General features: G+C 41.8%; 2 protein-coding genes across 2 annotated transcripts in view; one reads left to right on the top strand and one right to left on the bottom strand.

Moving 5' to 3' along the window:
• The window catches only part of LOC113033125 (breakpoint cluster region protein), a 30,313-nt gene extending 25,446 nt beyond the window's left edge, over positions 1 to 4,867 (bottom strand). The window contains exon 1 of the mRNA XM_026186523.1: positions 3,517 to 4,867. Within this exon, the coding sequence (XP_026042308.1) occupies positions 3,517 to 4,855 (1,339 nt within the window). The 5' untranslated portion in view covers positions 4,856 to 4,867. The remainder of the gene's footprint in view (positions 1 to 3,516) is intronic.
• Positions 4,868 to 6,169: 1,302 nt separating this feature from the next.
• On the top strand, positions 6,170 to 23,642 carry ift81 (intraflagellar transport 81 homolog). Its single transcript, XM_026186525.1, has 18 exons — positions 6,170 to 6,577; positions 6,719 to 6,822; positions 7,974 to 8,154; positions 8,241 to 8,330; positions 9,630 to 9,695; positions 9,995 to 10,105; positions 11,437 to 11,521; positions 11,997 to 12,160; positions 12,238 to 12,333; positions 13,145 to 13,291; positions 18,107 to 18,256; positions 19,290 to 19,418; positions 20,851 to 20,940; positions 21,605 to 21,691; positions 21,831 to 21,902; positions 22,094 to 22,179; positions 22,392 to 22,437; positions 22,975 to 23,642. The coding sequence occupies exons 1-18, from the start codon at positions 6,434 to 6,436 to the stop codon at positions 23,155 to 23,157; spliced, it is 2,031 nt and encodes a 676-aa protein (XP_026042310.1). The 5' UTR covers positions 6,170 to 6,433; the 3' UTR covers positions 23,158 to 23,642.
• The last annotated feature ends 1,260 nt before the right edge of the window (positions 23,643 to 24,902 follow it).

Here is a 24,902-nt window from a genome sequence, read left to right as displayed (position 1 = left end):
GCCCTCTCACTATAACACATTAACCACGAGACAGTCTACACACCCAGACTCTTCTTTAGCCACAGGCACGTCAGCGTTGTGATGATAATTAATTATGGCAAAATAAACCCATAAGAGAGCTGGCCTCCTTAAAGGTCCACAGCTAATCAGCAGCTCTATTCACAGTCAGGCTTGACAATTGGCCTAGTTAAACCAGAAACCAGGAGACAACACTTATTTCTTCTATTCATAGGAAAAGGTCCCCTGAGATGCATCAATTTTAGACTGGCCATTTCACAGAGTTCTCACAGCTGAGACACAGTAGGACAAGCACGCGTTTGTTTAGAGAAGTTCGGAGGTGTCACTAACGGTAAGTCACTCATTTTTTCCCCAGGCGCAGGCGGACTGCCACTACGGCACTCCCACAACAGCAGCACGGACCCTGCGAAATGACATGGTGACAGAGTGCAGAAAACCCCCCTACCACCACCCAAACATGTGCAGTATATGGCAGTTTGTCTAATGGTTACAGAATGTGCAGCTAACTGGACCATAAAGCGCCTTTACAAGCCTTCTTTACTCAGTCGTTTCAAGAGATTTTAGTCAATGCCGCAGTGCTTTGTGATAAATGCAACAAGAAAAAACACTTTCCAGCAGCTCCCTGAAAGTCAAGAACCACAACAAAGAGCAATTTATTGCAAAAGCTGGCCTCAAACCAGCTCCCTGCTTGAGGACTAACTTAACAACGTGCAAAAAATAAATAAATTATTACAACATGAAATCCAGACTTCTGGTAATCCACAAAGCAAGGTCCACATGACGCAGGTTTGCCATTATGTCAGCAACATGTCTCCTCTGAAGAAAAGAAAAAAAAAAAGGCTGCACTTCAGACTCTTTCTGTAGTCAAAGTGTCAAACAGGCATTACGTATCAAATAGGGAAACACAAAAGGTCAGTTGATTGGTCATGGGATGCACTATTTGGCATAGAAAGTCCAAACCTTTGTAACTGCTAATTAGTTTTTATTTAATTAGGTTTTTGCTTTCAGTTCAGTTTAGTTTCAGAGATTTCTTACACCTAGTTTGAGTTTTTTTAATTAACCACAATAACATTGCTGTTTAGGCCTGTGACAAGAGCTGTGTGCTGACTCCGTGTGACACCTACACAGTAGGGAAAGGAGCAACATTTGGAGGTACCTGGAAAAACTAGTAGTGAGCCTTGAACACAGACTGTAAAGAAAAGATGGAAGCAGCCACTTTGCCGTCACTCGTTTGTGGACTACTGTTTTAAAGCTTCAGATATAGTATTTTGGCCATCACATCTTGTTTAATTTTTCATATTTGGATGATAAAGTGGAATGCCAAATTAGCAGTGTAGGCTAGCTAGCTTGGTTAGCTAGGGTTATCTACAGAGGTACAGGGCTAAATGGAGCTTAACTGCTTCTTGACAAAAAAAATAAAAAAAATTTATTTCAAAAATAAAACACCAATGATATTTCCAAATTAAAATAACATTTATGCTATTTATTTTTTCTTATAGGGAAACCTATAACAAGTTAGCATTTTGCTAATAAATGTCTTCATTGGCTTCACTTCTTAGCCCTGAAAGCTGCCGCTTGATCTCAACTTCTTTTGGACGCTCCAACAACTCTTACACTTTATCCACAGGAGCTATTTGCTCATCGCAGTTTGCTTGACTGGGGCTCAGCAGTTGACTTCACAGCAACTTCCAGCACCAACTCGCAACCAGTCTGGGAATACTAATGTTTCCCTAGCAACCAGTGGTTGCCAGGCAGTCACCAACCAGTCCCTAGCCCTTTGTGACTGTGGCCTAGCAGGCACACTGATTGTGTGAGATGTGCAGAGAAGATGCACTTTGCCCCTGCCTACACTGCTACAGTCACAGCCCCTGAATGACAAGGGCATTTTTATCTGACAAAAAGGATATAACAAGAAAATGATTACAGGTGCATTATGGGTATTGGAGGCTACCTCAGTCACTACTGCATCAGTTTCTACTGCATCACTTATTTTTTGTTCTTGTTGATCATGCGATACTAAGTTGCTTTATTGCAGCTTTAATGAGTATTGATTTGCAATTTTATACATAAATGTAGCAGGATGAGTTTAAAAAATGACCAGAGGCAGCCATCCTGACAATATGCTTACAGGACTCAGCGACACATGGCACGACCGTGGAATGATGCAGACCCAGATCGAATGGATTTATGCATTTCAGTCATCCGAGCAGCGTGCTGGCTCTCACTTCATGCTGATTATATCACAGGCGATCTGCTCACTTGTCACATGCTTTTTGTCAAAGAGCTTTAGACCGAATCACCTTATGTAACAAAAACACACTACTCTGCTCATCTGCTTAATCTGACCCTGAGTGGATAATGCTTCTTTTTTGGGGGGGTAGAGACACACAGTTTTCTAGCTCCAATCTTCCAACAAGCACTCTGCTTCCCAATCAGTCTTGGGTGAGGATCTGGCCTCAACCAGCGATGATGTGTGTCCTTGTGTATCTTTTATTATGACAAATGCTCCTGCCTGCCCTTCTGTCCTTGGTATTACCAAGTTAATCCAACCACTCTCCTTATCCCTCCTAACAATGTTATATTGTTAACATGTCAATACTGCTGCTCAGTGAGTGATTCTCCTATTATGCTGGAGCATAACAACAGGAAACACCGATGGCGGGTGTTTTGAGTGGAAGCCACATGACACACTTAAAGCCCCCTCGATCCTCCTCGTTGAGCGAGTTGTCAGCGCTTTTTTCCAACCCACCACCCGTAACAAAGAACCGCCCTAAATTTATCACGCTAGACAAACCCCTTTAAGTTAATTACACCACACTAAGGACAACAACGTTGATGCGCGCTGACACAAAAACACTCAGGGTGGATAGGGCTGAGCGACCGGGAAGCCCCGGGGGGCAGATGCTGTCTCAGCCAGAGCATCTCTGCGAGAGTACTGCAGCACTCAGTGGGGCAAAGAGCAGAGAGGGGTGAAAAGGAGAGGGCAAGCCTGCTTACAAAAGGGTAAAGAAAGCCCTGCTCAAAGAAGTGCAAAGGTTCTGCTGTTCGGGATATGCACACTAAGGCCACAGTTTGCTCACAAACAGCCTGATGGCAGCTGATGATCGAGCCTAACAGAGCCAACCAGTACGGATGAGGCTTGTGAGGAGGAGGAAATAAAGCTCTCCTAACAAAAGAAGATGAATCTTCATTAAACCTAGCCTCCTTTTTTAAGGCAACTTTTATCGCAAAAGATAAGTAAGGCTGTTGAAAAGTCCTCTGGGTTATGGAAACGTTTTAGGACGGATTTAGTGTATCAGGCACAGAATGTTGAGACTTTATTTGAGTGATTACAGGTGCATTTTACACATCACTGACTAATTCGGGATCTGGGCCACCAAGGGCAGACAGACATGTTTCAGAGAGGGATTAGAGCGGGCTTTGGATGTGTATCATCTTCATGCACCAGACTCAATTTAAGTGTCAGATCACATCCACATTTGTGTATTAGAGACCTACCTAGATCTCCTTGAATGCTGTTGTCATGAGAGGTCCTGCTGGACGTGGTGGAGTCTCCATCACTGGGCCAGATGTGGCTCGCCTTGCGGAGTCCAGTGATGCAGGTGTCAGAAATCATTCCCTGCTGCTTCAGGCGAATCTGAGACAGAGGTGTGGGCGGGCTGCTGCTGTCGAAGGACTGCTGGGAGGGTGAACGGCTTTTCTCCCTGTACATCTGATAGGTGGTGGGGCTGGGAGACACCTGGCTGGACTGGCTTGAGGAGAAGTCCTCTTCGCTGGAGGTCAGGTTCTCGTTGGAGCTGCAGTCCGGCGTGTAGCCTCCTCCCACGTCGTCGAAGCTCCCTGGAGAGTAGGAGCGCCTCGGCCAGGTGAGGTGCGTGTCCTCATCTGTGCCGTGGTCCCTGATATGGATGACTCGCATATCCCCATCACCCATCATCCCCCCAACGTACACGCTGGTGTAAGCGTGGCACTCCACCGGCTGCTGCTCAGATTTCCCCATAGAGTAGCGCCCCTCGCCTTCTTTTAGGGGGTGTGGGCTGACCTCGGAGTCTTCATATGACCCGTTGTAGCTGCAGTTCCCCTCGGTGGATCTGCCTCTCTGAACGGCCTTGCTGATATCCCCCGTGGCGGCTGACAGGTTCCCTGGGAGTGAATGCAGGGACCTCTTTCGCTCCATCTGCATGGCTTGACAGCCCAGGCTGCTGATCTTGTCTGAAACCTCCCTGTCGTTGACTCTGACCAGCCCTCGCTCTTGATGATACTCCATGTTTACGTAGAAGGGTTTCTCTTGGCCTCCTGTCACTGACAGCCCCTTGCAATCTCCCGCTGTGTGGGAGTTTGCCCTCCTGATGCGCTCAAAGTTGGATCTAAGAGCTGCCACCGAGCCCGGACCCACTGGGAAATCAGGAAGCTCAGAGTCTTGGCGGACAGGTGACACCCCACCCTTCTGTTTGCTGTCAGGGGCACAATCCATCTCAATGTCTGCATGAGGTTTGCACTTGACTGTCTTACCAGGCCCCCTGTACTTGTGCTGCTGCTCCTCTGCTCCTGCCTCATCTATGCTGGACCTCTGGCTGTCTTCATCATTTGTCTCTGCCATCCTTTTAAACCCCCATCTCTTCCCATCGTAAGACTTCCTCTCCTTTGCGAGCAGAGTCTGCAGGTAGATCATGCGAAAGCGCTCCTTGTTTACTTCCTTCTCCAGGTGTTTGATGGATGACTTGCATTTGTCCAACTCCTGCTCAATGTCCCCCAGTGAGTTGAGCTCCATGCTAGGGGGATCAGACTCAGGGAACTGCGCTCTCCATGCTTCCACAAACCCAGCTGGCTCAACCATTATTACTCTGACACAAACTGTTCAATAAGCTACCAGCAGAAGCATTTCCAAAGCTCAACTTGACTCTTTCCAACAGCTTCCATCGTGCTACGAGTTCAAGGTGTTTCTCAGAGTAATCCACTTAAAAGGGAAATAAAACATACTTTACAGTCTTTACTCACAATCATAAGAATCAAATCCGCTTTTCTCCGTTTAACAAAGTCCAACAAAATGCGAGGTTATCCTTTTCTCCAACTTGATCTCCTTCTTGCGCTGTTCTCTGGAGATCGTCTCCCTTCCTCTGTGCTTGGTGTCAGACTGAGTCCTGCAGCTCTCTGGTGTTTTGCCTCTGTCAGTCGCAGCTGAGAGAGGCGGGGCTAAGTCAGAGATGTGATTTAAACCGCAAACACATCAAAATGAACACTGCTGGTTTTCTGAACTGCTTCTTCTTAACCCCAAACTGTCTCCAGGTACAGACGGTTACAGCTGAAAAATAGTAATCCACCAGGAAATGAAAACTAGCATGACAGCACAGCTATTGCGAAATATGTGGTCTTATAAAAGGAGACAAACTGACACTTTCAAAGTAAGAAACCCTGCCTGTCCCACATGGTGAGGATTTTGTGATGTTGTGTGTGCAGAATCTCAGATAGATGAAGAAAAAACGAGGTTCACAAAGCTTTGTTGTAAGCGCAAATACAGCCTGACCTCTTTTTGAGAAACACACTAATCTTTCCTTCTTTCCCACCCAGCTCCTGGCGTGATATTTTGCAACACCGCACACTTGTCCTTTCAGTTACGTTCTGAAAACTAGGGCTAATCCGACCAAAGTTCAGCGTGTAGAGAACTGAAATACAGTTAACATGTGAAAATGTCGCCTCCTGGCGGCTCAAATGTTTGAGTTGGTGCGTTCAAGTACACACCGGACAGATTATTCAAATTTTAGGACTGTCTAAACATTGTGTTGCAGTTACGGTTATTCTGTCCGTACCACACTTCCTATTCTCACGGGAATTAAATTTTAAGCTTGATGCTCACTACATATTCAAGAAAATTGCGTTTTTATTCACTTTAGCTTGGAGAATTGAACTTATTTGATATGTTCACCTCAGGCAAAGGGTTTATATATGGCATTGCGCTCATATATTTCGATCGTGAATGACACTAGACTGAGGCTTTCTTCATTTACTCCTCTGACCAGTGATTGTAGAATACTTTTATACCGCCACTGTTTTGTCAGTTGAACCAAAACTATATTTTGGATTAGCTGAACACAACTCTTGAACGGACGGACCGTAAGAGCGACTTCCGGTTAGCAACCAATCAGTGACGCCGTCTTTATGGTTTCCACAGTAACCGTTGCCTTTCCTTCTGCTAATTAACTAGCTGCTTAAAACTTGTGTAAGACGATTTTGCAATTGTTGTTATAATTTCTGAATAGTGACTTCCCAGCGCAACCAGCAAGATTTTAAATAATTATTTTACGGGTTTGCGAGCTAAGCTATCTTAGTCGACGACAGAAAGCGTAGTTACGTTAGCGTTAGCTGGCTAATCAAGCAAAGAAGAGCCACTAAGTGCATCAAATCACACTTTTCCAAGATGAGCGAACAGTTGAAATTCATCGTCGAACAGCTGAACAGGGAACCATTCAAGAAGAACTTCAATCTCATCACGTTTGACTCACTTGAACCGATGCAGCTGTTGCAGATTTTGAACGATGTTCTGGCTGAAATCGACCCAAAGGTGAACCGATACTTTTATCAGAAATCTTTACCAACACTAGACGCTAAAGTTCATTACACTTGTTTCAGGGTTAACACCGAGTGATTATGTGTGGTGTTCATAGAAATAACGTGAGACTCTCACTGATGTTTATTATTATAGCAAGCCATAGACATCCGTGAAGAAATGCCTGAACAGACTGTGAAGAGAATATGTGCTCTGTTGGGGATGCTGAAATACAAACCTCCTGGTAACCTCTCTGACGTGTAAGTATATGCAGGCACTTTCAGCTAAATTTCCCCTTATCTAATTCTGATGTTTATAATGTTGTCAAATTGTCGTTGTACGCTATTTCTTGTTTCACTCAAAGTGTTTTGTTAGTTAGTTTTTTTGTTTTTTTTTTAATTCAACATCTATAACATAAAATAGTTTCAGGGTAATTCTGGGAGACGGACACCTTCTTGACTTTGTAGATTAGGCTTCAAATTTTATTTATTGCTAAAGCTTGTATAGTCACGGCTGAATCAGGTGATCCTGAACCATCACAGTGCACTGAGCATCTCTTTCATCTCTTTCCACTATTCAAGTGTCTCTTGCAAATAATTTCAGGAAGGGTCCCCACCTCTGGTGGAACGTTTTGTTGGTATTGCTAAGTGAGTAACTGATCTTTTCCAGGCTTAAACAGGACATAAGGTCTCTCAGCCATTGAGAGTGGACTCTGTCTGGCCAGAAGAAGTGTTCAAGAATTGCAGACAGGGTTTGAAGTATGTTCCTCCAATACCTTTCAAGACTGGGACATGCCCATATGTACTGGGCATATGGCCCACAATGACGATTCAAAAATGTGTAAACACAGGATGTTTTGGCTTTTGATAAATGGGCCCTGTGAAAAATCTTAAAGTATAAAAGACCAATTGTTTGTATTTTGCCCTTGTTTCTCTATACTCTTTATTTTGTTTCCACTCACCCTTCAGCCAGTTCTGGCACATTGCTGACCTCACTTAGCCTGGTTCTGCCAGAGATCCTTTCCTGTTAAAAGGGAGTTCTTTCTTCTTGCTGTCACTAAGTGCTTGCTCACAGAGGACTGTGGGGCTGTTCTGTTTTTCTCTTTAATATCGTAGGGTTGTTAGCTTATGGTACAAAACACCATAAAATGATGGTTGCTGTGAACTAGCACTGTATAAATCAAATTAAATTAATTGATAAAATTAAACTCAACATGCACATCATTCATAGAGCTCTCATTTTTTTTCACCTTTTCCTTAGTTTTCACTGTTTACAGTGAATTCACATAAATAAAGTACCTTAAATCTTGTAATCACCTCACTACCAGTAAAACGCAGCAGTGGATCTTCCATGTTTTACCATTCACCTTCTGCAGTTTGAATCAGCTCACCTCCTTCATCCCTCCCTGCAGAAGCAGCTTCAGACAGGGTCTGGTGACTGGCAGCAAACCTGTGATTCACCCAATCCTCCACTGGCTGCTGCAGAGAGTCCCTGAGCTGAAGAAGAGGACTTACTTGGCTCGTTTTCTTGTTAAGCTCGAGGTGCCTGCAGATTTTCTGCAGGATGATATCATCAATGACACTTATCACCAGGTTTGTCAGCATATTAAAGATACATACACCTCCTGGATTACTGGAACTGCTATTTTAATAAAAAGGTAAATAATGTGTGTTGACAGTATGAAGAGCTGGTGGAAGGATTTAAGACTTATCATAAGGAGTGTGAGCAGCTGAGGACTTCAGGCTTCTCCACAGCAGAAATAAGAAGGGTAACAAATACAGTGGTGTGAAAAAGTGTTTGCTACCTTCCTGATTTTTTTTTCTTTTTTTTTTGTATGTTTGTCACACTTAAATATTTCAGATCATCAAATAAATTTAAGTATTAGACAAAGATAACACACGTAAATGCAAAATGCAGTTTCTAAATGAAGGTGTTTATTATTAAGGGGGAAAAAATCCAAACCTGGATGGCCCTGTGTGAAAAAGCTATTCCCCCTAAGCCTAATAACTGGTTGGGCCACCCTTGGCAGCAACAACTGCAATCAAGTGTTTGCGACAACTGGCAGTGAGTCTGCAGCGCTGTGGAGGAATTTTGGCCCACTCATCTTTGCAGAATTGTTGTAACACAGCGAAACTGGTGGGTTTTTGACCATGAACTTCCTTTTCAAGGCATCTCAATTGGGTTCAGGTCAGGTCTTTGACTAAGCCGCTTCAAAGTTATTATTATTTTTTCTTAAGCCATTCAGAGGTGGACTTGCTGGTGTGATTTGGATTATTGTCCTCCTGCAAATCCAAGAGCACTTCAGCTTGAGGTCACGAACAAATGGCCGTCATTCTCCTTTGTGATGCTTTGGTAGATGGCAGAATTCATGCTTCCATTTACTACTGCGAGACTTCCAGGTTCAGAGGCAGCAAAACATCCCAAACCATCACAATACCACCTCCAGGTTTTACTGTTGGCATAATGTACTTTTTTTTTTTTTTAAATTATTATTATTTTTAAATGTGACATCAGCCTTTTTTCTTTTTGGGGTTAGGGTTAGGGTGTTCCTTTTGTGTTGTTTTTTAAGATATTTGTGCCTGCTCCAGCCATCACACCGGTTCTGTTTTCCAAAAATGTCGTTTATCAGAGTTAATTCTTGATTTAACATGAGCGGTAATTAGTTTTCCACACAGGACCAGGTAGGTCTGAAAAACTTTTCTCCCTTAATCAATGAAATCATCCTTTAAAAACTGCATTTTCTATTTATTCTGGTTATTTTTGTCTAATGTTAAAATGTGTTTGACCTGAAACATGTAAGTGTGATAATTATGCAAAACACTAGAAAATCAGGAAGGGTGCAAACACTTTTTCACACTGTAGTCGCGCTTTACTCTTTACTACTTTTTACTACTCTTTACTACTACTACTACACTGCTTGTTAGAAGTTACTGATTATAATCTTTCGTCAGTATGAAACTCACATATTGATTTCAATTTATATTTGTTGTGTAATAAATGACAGTAGAACTTTTTCATAAGCTTAACTGACATTCATGACATTAATTCATCTTTTCTGCAATAACAGGACATTAGTGCCATGGAGGAAGAGAAAGACCAGCTCATCAAACGTGTGGAGAGGCTGAAGAAGAGGGTAAGGCAGACTGCTCTGGGAGGCTGCGGCACTCCTGCAATGCTTGGAAGGCTTTAGAATTGACTGGAATGAAAACATGACCTCAAACATATATTATCAGCTCCTCTAATAAACCTGACAGGGATGTGACAGGCTGCAAGGCTGCTTAACAAGGCTAGAAGTAATGAGGTGCTGAATTTCTAGGTCTTACTTACAGGCCCTGTTAAAAGGTGAAACCTGACTCTGTCAGAGGGCCGCAGTTATTTTTGCTGACCCTCCGATGACTGCCGCAGCACTGAATGGTGTTTTCTTTCCACTAGGTGGAGTCGGTGTCTAACCATCAGCGGATGCTGGAGCAGGCCAGGCAGCTGCGGGTGGAGAAGGAGAGGGAGGAGGCGCTGACTCAACAGAAGCAAGAGCAAAAGAATCAGGTAAATACTTGGGATTACTTGTGTCATTTATCAGCGCTTTTGTTCATCACAGTATATTTTAGCAAGTCATGACAGTCAAGTTAAACAAGTTTGTGGGCCGTTATGCACACTGCCTTTTCTCACTGTCTTTTGCTTCTCCTTTCTTGCTCAATGGAGTTTAAAAAAACAAAACTGTGTCTGGCACAATCTGGGTTTGGATTTAATGTGGAGTTTTCTGCTCACAGAGTTTTTATTGTTTGTTTTAGTTTTTTGTTTTCATTTCAGTTTAGTTTTGGCTGATACATCACAAGAAAGAAACTGAACTGAAATCTGTGTAGGAATTCTGTAAGAACAACAATGATTGTAGAAATATAATTTCTTGGGAAAAAGCTTTTAGAAACCTTATCTTGGGCCATTTTGGGCAACCTTTGTAAGCACCTTTTTATCACTTTTGGCTGTTGATTCTATAATAATTATCTGTCTGTGACTATTTTTGTTAGTGTTTAGTGAGCGTTGTCACACAGAATCAGCCCACCAAAGAGTCCAGTCTGGCCCACTGGCTGGCTTTGAACACTGTAAAGGAGGGCATAAATTTTGTGCTTGTTTGTAAGTTTTACAGCTTTTCCTGCTGATGTAGCCCTCACCCATGACCATTCATAATACACCAATGTCATTAACTAATAGAGAAACGGCAATGACAAAACAGAACAAGGATATTTTCTGTGAATTAACAAGTAATTATAAATGCAGCATATTCTGGGCAATGAGCTACCAGAAATTTTACTGTAATTTTAGACAATTATTTCTACAATTTAAGCCCTTTTTTTTTAGTTGAGGTGACAGATTTCTGTCTTCTGTACACTGACAAAAAAGAGGAGTTTCACTGGTCACACAGTGAGCTGCATGCAACAAATGATATAAAATGAGTCTAATGTCTGTAGTTTAATGCTGTAAAATAACTGGCCAAATTGGTGCTCAGAGGATTTGCAGTGTGACTGCCAGGTGACAAAACTAGATTCTAGAAGGACTTACTTTGCTGAGTGAGTTTTCTATTTTTGCATTTGTCAGATTTTAGCATTTAACATAAGAAGTGTACAACAGCAAAAAAATGCGATACAGCATTGCAAACAGTTGGCGCAGTCTCATTGGTATCAAACACATCCACGACTGCTGCCTCAGGCTGACTAACACATGTTAAAGTCTTCTTTTTATTTTCACTTTCATTGTTTCTAGATATTTTATAGACTGAAAACTGGCACATCAATGCAGAAAACAGGAAGATGATTTCATATGAAAATAGTGCTCTGATTTCCTGACAGTGCCTGTATCTGTGACTGTTTTTGTGTGTTCAGCTGTTTCAGGCTGAGCAGAGGCTGCTGAGATCAGAGCAGCAGTTGAAGGATTTGCGACAAGCTGCAGCAGATGCTAATCCAGAGAGTGAGTAGCCATGTCCCTGCTCCATGCATACAGCTGGATGGGTGGATTCAAGGTCACAACTGTGTGATGCTGGTGTCTCTCTGCTAACGGGCTTTCATCTGCTGAGACCCTCTGATTATGCTGATCTTTGAAGTGCTCTAATAGAGCTTATCTGATGGTGAAATTGTCGCCTTTTGTTCTCATCTGCTGTTGGCGTCTTTAGCCAAATGAGAGATTTACACATTTGCAGTTTCTAAAACGACTGCGGTGCAGACAGAGATGGACCTGCACAATTAAAGTCAATAATCAGAAGCGCTACAAATTTTTTAGGAACACTAAATGGGGCTGCTGATGTTTAGTATACATTTAATAAGCGCTTGTCTTTCTACAATAACATTTTGGCAGAATAGTTGTTTTACCATATATTTTTGATATTAGGCACTGAATGCCTGAAAGAGGTTTAAAATAGCTTAAAGAAAAGATTGGTCTCTTTCAGGCTTAATGAAGCGACTCGAAGAGGAGATCAAGATCAACTCCTACATGGTCTCTGAGAAGCTTCCCAAGGAGCTGGAGGGCATGAGGCGTACCGTGCAGTTCCTGCAGAAGGTGGCATCAGAGCCTGCGATGGGCCAGGCTGATCTCCAGGAGCTGGAGGACAAGGTCTGGAGGACCAGGGTTTGGTATTATGCTTGTGTACCTTCAAGATTCTAAATGTCCTTTAATTTCCTCTTTCACAGATTAAAGAAGCAGATTCTCAGATAAACCAGCTGATTGAGAAGAGGATGATGAGATATGACCCCATGGATGACAAACTCTCCCTTTACAGACAACAGGTGCTGACTGTGTTCATTCTTTCAGTCATCTTTCATTGTTCTGTCTAGTTTTGACTCTTTAATCAGCTACATTTTTTTCCCACAGGTTAAAAGGAACCTTAATGTAATTCATGTTAAGAACACTGTTACTTCTGAGATCATAATATAAAGTTGTAGCCGAGCAATAACCAAACAAATTTTGATACAGTTGTGCCAAACATCATATTTAATTACTTTAAAATGAGGCTCTTAGGGAACAATGTCTCATTTTGTTAATTGCTTCTTCTGCTCACATCTATGGTAAGAGCCACGAGGTGAGGAATCCAGGATGTGCAATTTGTGGTATGATAAAAGGGGCATGTCTGCACCAGTATAGTACACAAACCATACAAACTGGAAATTTTGGATGTTTATGGAACAGAGACCTTTCAGAATCCACAAAAGGGACTACAGAATTATATTCATAACAGAGTTGGAGGAAAGATTGATTGCTGAGCAAATGGAGCTTGCATAAGTGTGCGTAGAACATGCAAATAGACCAAAGGATAGGCCTGAATGCAAAACATCTTACTGTGGCCCTGTGTTTATTTCAGAAAACTCAAATTCTTAAGATGTATATTGTACAATCATTCATCCCTTTGTCCATCTGTTCCTAAATAGGTTAAGATATTTTTCATTTGAAAGGTCAACGACTGAGCACTAGTGATCTTTATTCTGTTCTCAGTGTGTGTCATAGGAAAAATGTTTTTGTTTTTTTTTCCAGCTCTTTCATTTTCTCATATTTTCCATGGATTTATCGTGTTTGTATACGTCTATAACCTGACCCTTGTAGGCCTCCATCATCGCTCGAAGGAAGGAGTCAAAGGCAGAGGAGCTTCAGGAAGCAAGGGAGGAGCTGGCTGCGGCAGAGAGGGAGCTGAGGCAGAGGACAAACCAGACACAAGGCTCAGATGGGGAAGAGGTCATTCGTGGTGATGAGGTACACTGCCGGTTCACACACTCACTGCAATATTTGCTGGGGATTTTTGTGTGTGTGCGTGTGTGTGTTTTTTTTTGTTGGTTTTTTTTGTTTTTTTGGGGCTCCACAAAAAATGAGTTTTTAGAAACAGGACACCGCTATCATCTCCAGCTTTATCAAAGAAAGTGCTAGAAGATTTGCAATCCACAGAAAACACAAGAGGCTATTTTTGTTCTTATCCAAACACAGACAGGCTCACTGTCTAATGTTACTTATCCCTTTTCCCTGCTCTCCCCCACATTCCCATGCACAGTCATAAATAGAACACAAAAGAGAGAATGTCCAGAACAAGGATTGTACTGGACAAACTTCCTGAAAGTTGGCCTTTTTCTTAATCTTTAGTGTAATCAGTCTCCTAATTCAAGTCAGCTGGACAAAAAAACCTTGAGCAGTCTTTGGGTATAGAGACTTTGCTCTCTATTTATATCCCATGACAAGATGTACTCCTTGTCCTTTCAGACACGTGGTATGGTTTACTCATGCCGATCAGTTGAAGTGAACTTAACATAGAATAAACTTAAACAAAATCTGGCGCTTGAATCAAAAAAGACTTGAGCAATCACTTCTCAGCTGGCCAGTAGACTAAATTTAAAGTTACAGAGCTGACAGTGACTGCTCTGAAAGAGCAGAGAGATCCTAATGAATGGGAGCTGCGCTGGGACCATCAGAGCTCAATTTTCTAGAATCAGTTTCCATGGTTTCCTAAAGCTGACACCAGCACAGCGCAGCAATATTGCTGGGCCCAAAGTTGGATCCATGATCCCTAAAAACAAAAACAAAAAAAGATTTTGTACACTGTGATTTTCATCCCAAAATTGTTAGTACAACCAGTAAAAGCATGTAGTAATGAGCCCCAAAACCTGTTGAAATCCAGGCTGTTCCCCAAAAGGCACCAAAGCCAGAACAGCTCTGCATTGACATTATGTTAGTGGTAAAGAGGATGAAAACACAACAGACCTCACAGCAGAGTTTCCATTTAATGTAAAATGGAAACGCGGCACTTTTGCAAATTCTTTTCCTGGGAGCGTACTGTTAGAGTGATGCAGATTCTCAGCTGAGGGAACACATTTTATATGGCAGCCTTTTGAACCACAGAACAAGCTGCATGAACTGTGTTGGCAAAGGAATGCATTAAGTTGCTGATGTGGAAAATGTGAGTTTGTATGTAACTATTAACTACATTAATAGTAAAATACGTTATTATATTGCATCATTATTTTAAACAAATGTGACAAATGGACATGTTTGGTTACACAAAAAATAGACACAAACTCTCCACCACAAAATATAGTTAGAAACAGTGAAGTATGAGGCACACTATTATATTTTACATTAGTCATGACAATGTATTACAATCAATTTGAGACTCTTTAACTGAAATTAGAGAGCTGTTTGTAGAAACAAAGAGGCCCTTGAGACGACACATGAATGAAGTGAATGGAAAATGTTTTGTCAAACGCGGCTTATCAGACTCCTCCTGTAGTTTCGGGCTATCAGCCGCAGTGGAGATGATCACTTTACCAGAGGTATTTTCCATTCTGACCATTACGTGTCATCACATGCCGCCCACCAACTGCAGGGTCTCTCTGAGGGGGGATGACGACATCTGTTCGTCATTGGTTGGAAAGTAACAAGAAACCATTTTAACCAGCATCCTCGTCACTCTGGTTAAATTTAGTCTTACTTCAGTCACAAATCCGACTAACGCTTTTTTTAAAAACTTGAAATAATGTGGATTTATTTTGATTTCCTGCTGTTTGTCCCACGTGCAGTTATTTGGAGCATACGCTGCACGGTTGAGGGTTTTGTTAACTGGTCTGCATGTGTGTGGGTGTACTGCTGAATGAGCCACCGTCCATTTTAACAGCAGTTGTTTTGGGGATACAGTGTCAGGAACACTATGCAGTATAATTCTGCTGTGTTAATTCCTCTTGCGGTCACGTCTGCCCTTGACGTTCCAAAATACACAAAGAATAAATGTGCGCACAAACACACACGCATTGATCCGCATGAAGCACATTCTGTGATTTCTGGGGCTGTTCTTCTGTGTCCGTGTTCATTTATAGCTGCTCTTCATTGTGGAGGAGTTTCAGTGTGTCCCAGCAGACATTTGGGGTGGGGAGTAAGTGAGCATCCACTTAAAGCAGTTATTCTGTCAGATGAAGCTGTTTGCTGCACATAGCTGGCTGTGAATCTCAAAGGATCGGGTGACTCTTTCAGATCATAGCATGGCCTCCAGGCCTCCTCATTGCAGCCGCTGCTGTTCTTTAATCCCTTCCCTCCCCTGGCTCAAGCCATTGTCTTCTCCTGTAGCCTTTCATAGTATCACAGCTGTGCCGGACACCATGCCTCCAAATATAAACTGTGTTTAGGCCTCTTTCATTGCAGTTTCCATATCAACTTTACACTTTCTTTGTTACAGCAGGTTTTAATGTGCTTCACAGAACCATCAATAATATCAAAATGTATGTGTCTTGGTATTTTGAAGGACCTATAATCAATATTTACATTAGATAAATGGGGAGGGTTGCATCAGGAAGTGCAGGTGACGTAAATTCTTTGCCAAATCAAACACGCAGGTCATCAAGAGTGAGACTTCTATATCGGATTGGTCGGGTCCCAGGTCAACAAAAACCACCTCCAGTACTGTTGGCCAGCAGTGTGCCAGTGGAAACTGTGCTACTGTTGGCCGGGGAAGCGTGTTCGGAGGTAGTAAGGGAAGGAAAGGCACGAGTGTGGGGGTGTGAATAGGGACCTGAAATGTAGGGATTATGATTGGTAGAGGGAGAGAGCTGATTGACATGATGGGGAAAAAAGGAAGGTGGATATATTGTGCAGGAGACTACTTACAGGGAAACAAGGTCAGAAGCATTAGAGATATACTCAAGCTGTTCTCCCATAATGTAGATATGTAGAGAAATGAGCAGGGGTGAGCTTGCGTGAAGAGTAAGTGAATAGTGTTGTGGAGGTGAAGAGAGTATCAGATAGGATGATGAGCTTGAAGCTTGAAATTGAAGGGGTGATGATGAATGTTGTCTGTGTGTGTGTGTGTGTGTCCAACAAATTGAATATTAGGTAGAAAAGGGAAAGGAAGTGGCAGAGAGGGGAGAGAGTGGTGTTTGGAGGAGACTTCAGTGGACACGTAGATGAAGGACAGAGGTGAGGAGGTGGTGTTGGGCATGGATGGTATTAAGGATAGAAATGCAGAGAGACAAATGGTAAAGCTGTGGTGTTCACATACTTTAAGAGGTGATGTAAATGAGTGGAGGTAGGTGCATGCAGATGGCCTATATTCTATGCAGAAGGTACAATATGAAAGAGTTTGGATACTGCAAGGTGGGGTCCAGGGAGAATCTGAGTCTGTAGGATCACATTAAGAAGAAGAAGCAAGTGAAGCCAGAGGCAAAGATTAAATGGTGGAAGCTGAAGAAGGAAGAATGTTGAGCCAGAGTTCAGGCAGGATTTGAGCTTGTCTCAAATCCTGCCTGAACTCTGGCTCAACAAAAGTAGCGAAGAGTTACCAGATGAATTGGTGAGGAAAGAAAACAAGGAATTTGTCTTCTTTCCTGGAGGTATGATCTAGAGAGAAGAGGACTAAAAGTCGGTAGTAGTAAGACAGAATGGATACGTGTACTCGAGAGGGAGGCAGGTGGAAAGGTGAAGTAGCAAGTAGAGGTAGTAAAGTTAGTTGACTTCAAATATCTGGGAGCAGCAGCTCACAAGAGAGGTGAAGGAGAGTGCAGGCAGGGCGGCTGGGGACGAGTATCAGAGGTGACATTTGACATTAGGATAGCAGTGAGAGTGAAAGGGAAGGTTTACAAGACGGCATTGACACCTGCTATGATTTAATGTTAGCAGATGGTGGCACTGGAAAAAAGACAGGAGGCAGAGCTGTAAGTGCCAGAGTTGATACTAAAATCTTTGATGGAAGCGAGGGAAGTACTAGAAATGAACACATCAGAGGTACAGTCAGGTTGAGTTGTTTGGAGACAGTCAGAGAGGTAAGGCGGGGATGGTTTGGGCATGTGTAGAGGAGGCATAGTGGACATATTGAATATAGAGCTGCTGGGTATTTTCATGCAACCTTTGAGTAACACTAAGGCTACGTTCACACTGCAGGTCTTAATGCTCAAATCCGATTTTTTGATCAAATCCGATTTTTTTTTTTTTTGTCTGCTCGTTCGCACTACAAATAAAAGTGTTCTTATCTTCTCCTGTGCTGATAATTGGCGTCTGTCAGTGACGTAAAAAATGGATTTAATGCGACTTGACCGTTCAAACAGCAGTCGCTTTCTGAAACATCGGATATGTATCGGATTCAGTACCACATACGAAAGTGACCCAGATCGGATTTGAAAATATCGGATTTGTGCCGTTCACACTGTCATACCATGATCGGATATGTGTCGCATAGGGTCAAAAAAATCGGATTTGATGCGCTTTCGCCTGCAGTGTGAACGTAGCCTAAATGATCTTGTTCACAGCTACAGCTAATTCAGATTCACTAATTAAACAAACAAGCATGTCTTTGGACTGTGGGAGTAGGCCGGAGTACCTGGAGAGAACCCATGCAGCCACTAGGAGAACACGCAAATAACGCAATAATGCAATCTGTCAGCTGGTTTTAATTCCAGTATTAATTACTGCACCACCAAAAAACCCAAAAGCAATAACAATCTGCCCAAAATGTGTTTATCCAGGACTTACAGGCATGTCCATAATGTGTTCCTTCGCATTTGTGACTAATGCCGAATTCTGTTTCATTGTTCTTCTAAGATGAAACGATTAGTGGCGAAACTCCGCAGCAAGGGAACAGTATACAAGAAGAAACGCCAGGAAATCGCTGAGCTGAAAGCAGATTATGGAGTCGTGCAGCGCACAGAGGAGATTCTCAAGCAGAGACATGATGCTGTCCAGCAGAAACTGGTAATTCCTGATTTTGAATTTCATGTGAGAGAAGCAGAATCATTCATTTATTTACAATAAAGCAGAGGAAGGACTGGGATTCACAACTTTACGTTACTTTGTGAAGACTATTGTGATGCTATTGTGAGGGAAGTCTCATTAAAGACACCCTTCAGTAATAATTTAATATTTAGTATTTGGACCTGGACCAGAGAAATCTTCCTAACTGCTCCTGCTGTCCTCTCTGAACTGTCATATTCATACAATAACCGCCCCACCTCCTCCCCCTTCGTCATACTGTCAGTCCAAATGTGTTGTTTTCACTTGATCCTCCCATTCACATACTCTCTGCTAACAGTGAAGTGGTAGAAGTTTCCTAGAAAGGGCTTCACACCTTTGTGTGGTCCCAGCACCTGACTTGTTGATGGGCTCTCTGACGCAGGCTGAGCTACTATTTCTGACGGTTCCATCTGCTGCTCTTCCTCTGTCTGCATCCCACACAAGGATTTGATAAAGCAATGGACGTTTTTTTTAAAGCATCATACCTCCTTATGCATTTCAGAGATCAAATGACAGACACCCTGTTAATGTTAATTTTACGTGGAGCAATATTCAGCCCCAATTCCATGAAATGTATAAATTGTAAATGAAAACAGAATGCAGTGGCTTGCAAATCTCATAAACCCACATTTTATTCAAAATGGAGGATTAAAACCTATCAAATGTTTAATGTGAGAACATTTTAAGAAATATATTAGCCTTTTTTTCAATTTGATGCTCTTTTTATACCCAATCATTTATTGACCTGTTGACAGTAACACGATTGGTTCCTGAAATGGTGAAATGTTTCAGTTTAAACAGCTGGTATGTTTTCTTGGTTGTATTGTGAATAAAATATGGGTTTATGAGATTTTCAGATTGCTGCGTTCTGTATTAATTTGCATTTTATGCAGAATCCCAATTATTGGGGAATTTAGGTGGTATGTCTGAAATCAAAGACAATATTCCTAATCATTAAAAAACAATATCTGACAATTTGTGCTGTGTTTTAAAGCAAGCCGTGGAGGCTGAGAAGGGTATCTCTGGCTACAGTGATACTCAGGAAGAGCTGGAGAGGGTTTCTGCCATCAAGAGTGAGCTAGATGAGAAGAAGGGCCGCACGCTGGATGACATGTCTGAAATGGTGACTATACTTTTTGGTTTTTTTTAATCTGAAGTGCTATTTGACTTACTGTAGGCTTAGTAGTTACTATAGATACATACTGATTATCGATTATTTAGTCTGTTCTCAGTGAGTTCATATAAAGCCAGGAGAAGAAACAACTGAGTGTTTAAAGCAGTCTGCACTCTGAGCTTTTGATTGACATGGGTTACTTGTACCTCATTATTTGAACTTTTAGCCATCTTGCTAAGAGCGTATGAGCAATCACTATTGGAACATTGTATTTATGACAGAAAATAAGGAAAAGCAGAGCATGTCCAATTTAATGTTCTTCACATCTTCATTCGGACGTAGCCAACACAGTTACAGACAGAACCCCGATAAGCATGCAGTGTCTACCATAGGCGTAAAAGGCTTATTGCACATGTGCCAACAAATACTGTTAGCATTGATGATAAAGTGAACTTAAATGACATGATTGTCTCCAGTGTTGTCAGTTAAAGCATAACTTTAACTTTAACAATGTGTGTCTGTGTGTGTAGGAGAATATGATATGCCACTGAAAAGAAAAGCACCAGTGTTGCAGTTTAATTGATTGAAGCCCATTTAGCTGATTCAGTTTTAGGGCCCTTGTATTGTGGATACAGGCTCACTGTAATTTGTAATAGACTTTTTTTTTTCTTCTTTTACCGCCCACATTTTGTTTTCCCACAGCAGGGAAAAGGTGAAATTTATGATCCTGTCTTGAGCTGGACAGTGAACCAGCATGCACACACACAGTCCATGATTTGAACTATTCATTTAGCCACCATTTATTTATCTGCACTTTCCCTGGAGTTTGGCCTTTAGGGAGTTTATGAAAGTCTAAAATAACTACAGCCAAGTGAAAATTCAGCACAAGTTAGCAAATAATAACCTCTGTGTTGATGCTCGGGATATTTAATTAAAGCTGAAAGTTTGATTTTATTGTTATCAGTAATGGGAAGTTACAACAAGAATACTAGTTCATAACTTCCATCATCATCCTTTTGTGTGGAAGCCCAGGACATCAGTTGTGACTTTTTTATGAATTCGGTAGCGTGTGTACTTCTGCAGACTGTAAGATTGCTTGTTAATGATGATATCAAATATACCTGGATCCATGCTGAAAGGACGCTGTTACACTAAAATTTTAAAATGGCATTTCAAACCCATAAAACTGAAATCTGGAATGTTTCAATCAATACTTACCTACTTACACACACACGCTATAGGCACTTTCTCCAAATGTTGATCTGGTTGACAATGCTGTCTAACTTCATCATTAGTCACAGTCGTATTACCTGCTGTTTACTCTTAAGTCTGTGAATGCATACAAAAGTACATGTGTGTGTGTGATTATTGTAGGACTCCTTTTTTGTGTTTTGTTTTTATTGTTAATGCAGTGTGTGCCGTTATCTTGTGTTTTTTGAAGGTGAAGAAGCTAAACTCAATGATAGTGGAGAAGAAGTCTGCGCTAGCACCAATTATTAAAGAACTGAGGTCACTGAGACAGCAGAGTCAGGTGAGCATCATCTGAATTATTAAACGAGAACTTCAAAGAAACCTCACGGCACATCAAACGGTGTTTGTAAAGACAGTTTGATGTGCCAAAGACCACACCGAAACAAGGGCCTTCAGCTCACATGACAAAGCAGCATCCCTGTTTAACACCCAGCCTGTCAGAAAAAGGATCCTGGCAAGAATTTGGTACGGATTTTTCATTACAGAGTATAACTTTCAGAAAGAGTGGGTAATTCATGCTCCAAAATAACTTCGGCGAGTCCTAATTCTGTTTCTGCGAACAAGTAGAAGTTCACTTTTATATTGTGCTACCATGGACAAGGTCCATTAGGAGTAATTTGCATGATCCATAAATCAATGTATAATGGGAAAGCATCCTGCATCCCTGAGCTAGAGCAGAGGATTTAATTTTCCTACATGTGTGCCCAGAATTGCTCTTACATCTCAATGGGTCACGTCTGTTAATGAAGAGCTGCAACGGGAAGACATAAATAGACTCTGTAAGAAGTTAAAGTGCTAAAACTACAGCTGGGATCTTTTGTTGACATTAAACAGTGCTGTGAGCGGGACACGAGTGTTGATAATAGTGCATTTGTCTCAGTTCTGACTGTCTAGTAATGGATTTGCTTTTCTGTTCCGGTGTGTCCTGCTCGGATTCTTCATAGGAGTTAGGCCAAGAGTATGAAGAAAAGAAGGCACAGTATGAAAGCTGTGCTGCTGGTTTGGAGAGCAACAGATCAAAACTGGAGCAGGTATAATTATTATAGTGCAAGGGTTTCATATGCACAGCAGTTTAGGTGAATTTTACGTGCTTTTTTTCCCCGTGTGTTAGTACATGTTTGATCTTTAGCATGGTTATATAAGAACGCCCATCCTCTCTTTAAATCACAGGAGGTGAAAGCACTGAGGGATGAGATGGCACAGAAGGAAAACCGATACCATCATATCAACACCATGTCACAGGCAAGTATTTTGAAAAGATACAGTAGTTACTTAAAGCAGGACCAGAGACTGTGCACTGTTATCGCTGTTTTTAAGCCAAATTAGAAACATGAGTGCATACAATGTTGCAGCATTTTGTAAGCCACCTGCCCCCACAAGCACCCACTGGGACAAACTGTAAACTCGGATCTGTGCCTCTCTGTCCTCGGCAGATCCTTGAGATGCAAATACAGAGGGCAGCTGAGGAGATGAAGGCCTACGTGTCTCCTGATCCGCAAGAGAAGAAGAAAGCCATGAGGTGAGCCTGCTGAGCCAGGCCAGCCAGCTGCTTGCGAGATGAATGGCCTTTTTTATTTCAGCAGGCTCTCGTTACACTAAAGCCAGTTAATCTACTGCCACTGTTTCCTTGCTGTTGTGATGACACACCTTTATTTTTAATACATGGGGTGAAATCAGCTTGAGAAATGGCTGTTGCACACATGTTACTAATCTTCCTCTTGTTCACTGTAGGGAAGTGTACATGAAGAATATTTCCGAACAGGAGTTACTTGGCAAGGTGAGAAAAGTGTGCTGAGCGAGTGTTGACCCAGCAGATTCTAGGACGGGTCAATACTTGGAAATATTCCTTTATTCTGTCAAGAACAAGATCTGAGGACACACAGGTTAGCCAAGGTGGTTTCACAGAGTTTGCTTTGGAAGTAAAGTACCGTAATGCATAGTAAGGAATACACCTGAACATTCACATCAGGACACAAAACCAAACAATAAATTATATGTATTACTCTATAAAAGTGCAAGCAAATTCTTTATAGAATTCTCTAGAAATGCCATAAATATGCATCTAGTTTGCAGAGTTGAGGTTATATTAACATATATGGCATCAAATCTGAATTCTGTCTTTGAATAAATGCCAGTTGTTTTTATCTTAGGTCTACAGAGGACAGTAGAATGTCATAATGAGACAGATTTAACATACTTTTGTTTGCACCAGGTTGGCACAAATGTGATCATGTTGGGGTTCATTTAATTTTGAGCAAACGGAGTCTGCGCTGGGTATTTTTCACCAATATCTCTTTTCACGTGTGGTCTCCAGAAGTTGCGAGAGGAACAGAAGACGGTGAGGGAGAGCCACAGCGCCAACATGGAGCAGGTGAAGATGTGGCGTGACCTAGAGCAGCTGATGGAGTGCAAGAGGCAGTGCTTTATAAGGGCAAAGAACCGGGAGTCTATCGGTCAGATCATCCAGGAGGGAGGGGAGGACAGGCTGGTGCTGTGAGGAGTCATCTAGGAATGATGGGCTGTGATTCCACTGAGTTCAGCTTAACAGAGTTTCTGTCATCGTTCTGTCACAGGCTTAATTTTCCTCATATATCTCTTCTCTTTATACTCAGCTGTTGTTTCACTTGGAACCAGACCACTAACCTAAAGAGGTGGCGTGGTTTAAGATGCTTTTGAATCTCCAACTTAAAGAACACGTGCAGCGGCACAGGGGTTTTCACTTTCTGTGGCCCACAGGAGACTCCTTTCAATCAGAGTGTCCAAAGATAACAGGATACAAAGTGGTGCTCTTGGGATGTGGCCACAGTCAACTATTATTGGCACTGCCAACCATGACCTTGAGCATGGGTTGAGATTCCAGTTTTGGAATTCACTGGGAGCCCCCACTGCATTGAAACAGTCAAAATATTCTGCTTGTGGAATACTGTAATGGATCCTTTTTTTCAATATGGTTGTTCATATTTCCTGTGTTTTTCTATTAAATATATTTAATAATGATTTTGACTCATGTTTTCATTGTGACAGAGAAAAATATATGAATGTAAATTAGGAAAGCTATGTAGACTGTTGGAGTTTAAAAGAGCAGTTGGTCTGTCCTGTTCATTGCCTTCATTTGTTCTGTTTTGTTTTTTCACCATGAATCAATTTTGCATCATATCTGAAAGCAAAAACTTTTATTTGGATGATGAAGATTCATATCTTTTTTAGCAGGTAACACGACACACACGTCTGCCCACTGACTTTTCAGTGTGACACGTCATTCCCAGCAAATGTCTTCATGGATGTTTCAGGGTCTCGACCTCCCCCTCTCCCACAGGAACTTAATCTGCTGTTGACAGCCAATGTTAGTGGCCCTTGTGCCAAACGGATCAAGTGTGCTTTGTAAAAGGCTGCTTGATGTCCAGCTGGCTGGTGCCATGTTATTGTTGTTACAACACCTTGTGCTTCTTGGGACCTTATTAAGACATTAACAGATGATGCACGCCAGTCCTGTAAAACATCTGACAGCACTACCCTCTGAAGACCCCAGAGGAGGGCGGGGGATCCTTTTACACCTTTACAGAAAATTGGACCTTTGTTTTGCAAACACCTTTCACTTTAAACCTTATCTTTTTGTGGTATTGGTATGTCTCTGCTACTAGCTGGTGTAAATAAATGTTCCAATTTTCTAAGACCATCTCAATTCCCCCCCCCCCCCCCCCCCTAATTAAAGCGGTGATACATTAAACGAGCAATGGACTTTTTGTATTTGGATGCCTTCATTCTGTCTGCATGAAGCTGCCTATAAAGCTGTATAAGCACATTTGGGCAGAGCATTGCAAGATTATTGTAGTTAATAAAAACTAAAAAGGTGTGTGGAATTATTTTTTTTAGGTAATTAAATATCATATTTGTGAAATTGTGGTAATATTTACTTAAGACTTAAACTGAAAAAAAAAATCAAAAAGGCGTCTTTACTTTCAGTCTTAAGCTCTTGCTCGTCCCCTCGTATTACCTGTTTATATATTTTTTTTTATTAATACAGGACCATCAGGGCTGCCCATGTTCAGTGTTGAATGAAAAGGACATTGAGAGGACATGTATATAATCGCCAATGCTTAAAAAAGATTTTAAAAAGCAAAACCACCACCTTTGCTGCTGCAGAAATCTCCTTGAAATGTCATGTTTCTCTCAAAATATTATAATAAATTTCTGATGTTGTGTTTTTATTGTGATGTACGGAAGAGGATTAGGGCCACTGGG

Source organism: Astatotilapia calliptera, chromosome 12 (genome assembly GCF_900246225.1).
Source record: "Astatotilapia calliptera chromosome 12, fAstCal1.2, whole genome shotgun sequence".
In the NCBI taxonomy this organism is placed as follows: domain Eukaryota; kingdom Metazoa; phylum Chordata; class Actinopteri; order Cichliformes; family Cichlidae; genus Astatotilapia; species Astatotilapia calliptera.
The sequence above is the reverse complement of the archived record's forward strand: the minus strand, read 5'-3'. Positions and strand labels throughout refer to the sequence as shown.

Coding starts and splice junctions, on each gene's coding strand:
- ift81 (XM_026186525.1), top strand. CDS start 6,434: ATGAGCGAACAGTTGAAATTCATCGTCGAACAGCTGAACAGGGAACCA. Junction 12,334..13,144: donor TCTCCCTTTACAGACAACAG/GTGCTGACTGTG, acceptor TGACCCTTGTAG/GCCTCCATCATCGCTCGAAG. Junction 20,941..21,604: donor CACTGAGACAGCAGAGTCAG/GTGAGCATCATC, acceptor GATTCTTCATAG/GAGTTAGGCCAAGAGTATGA.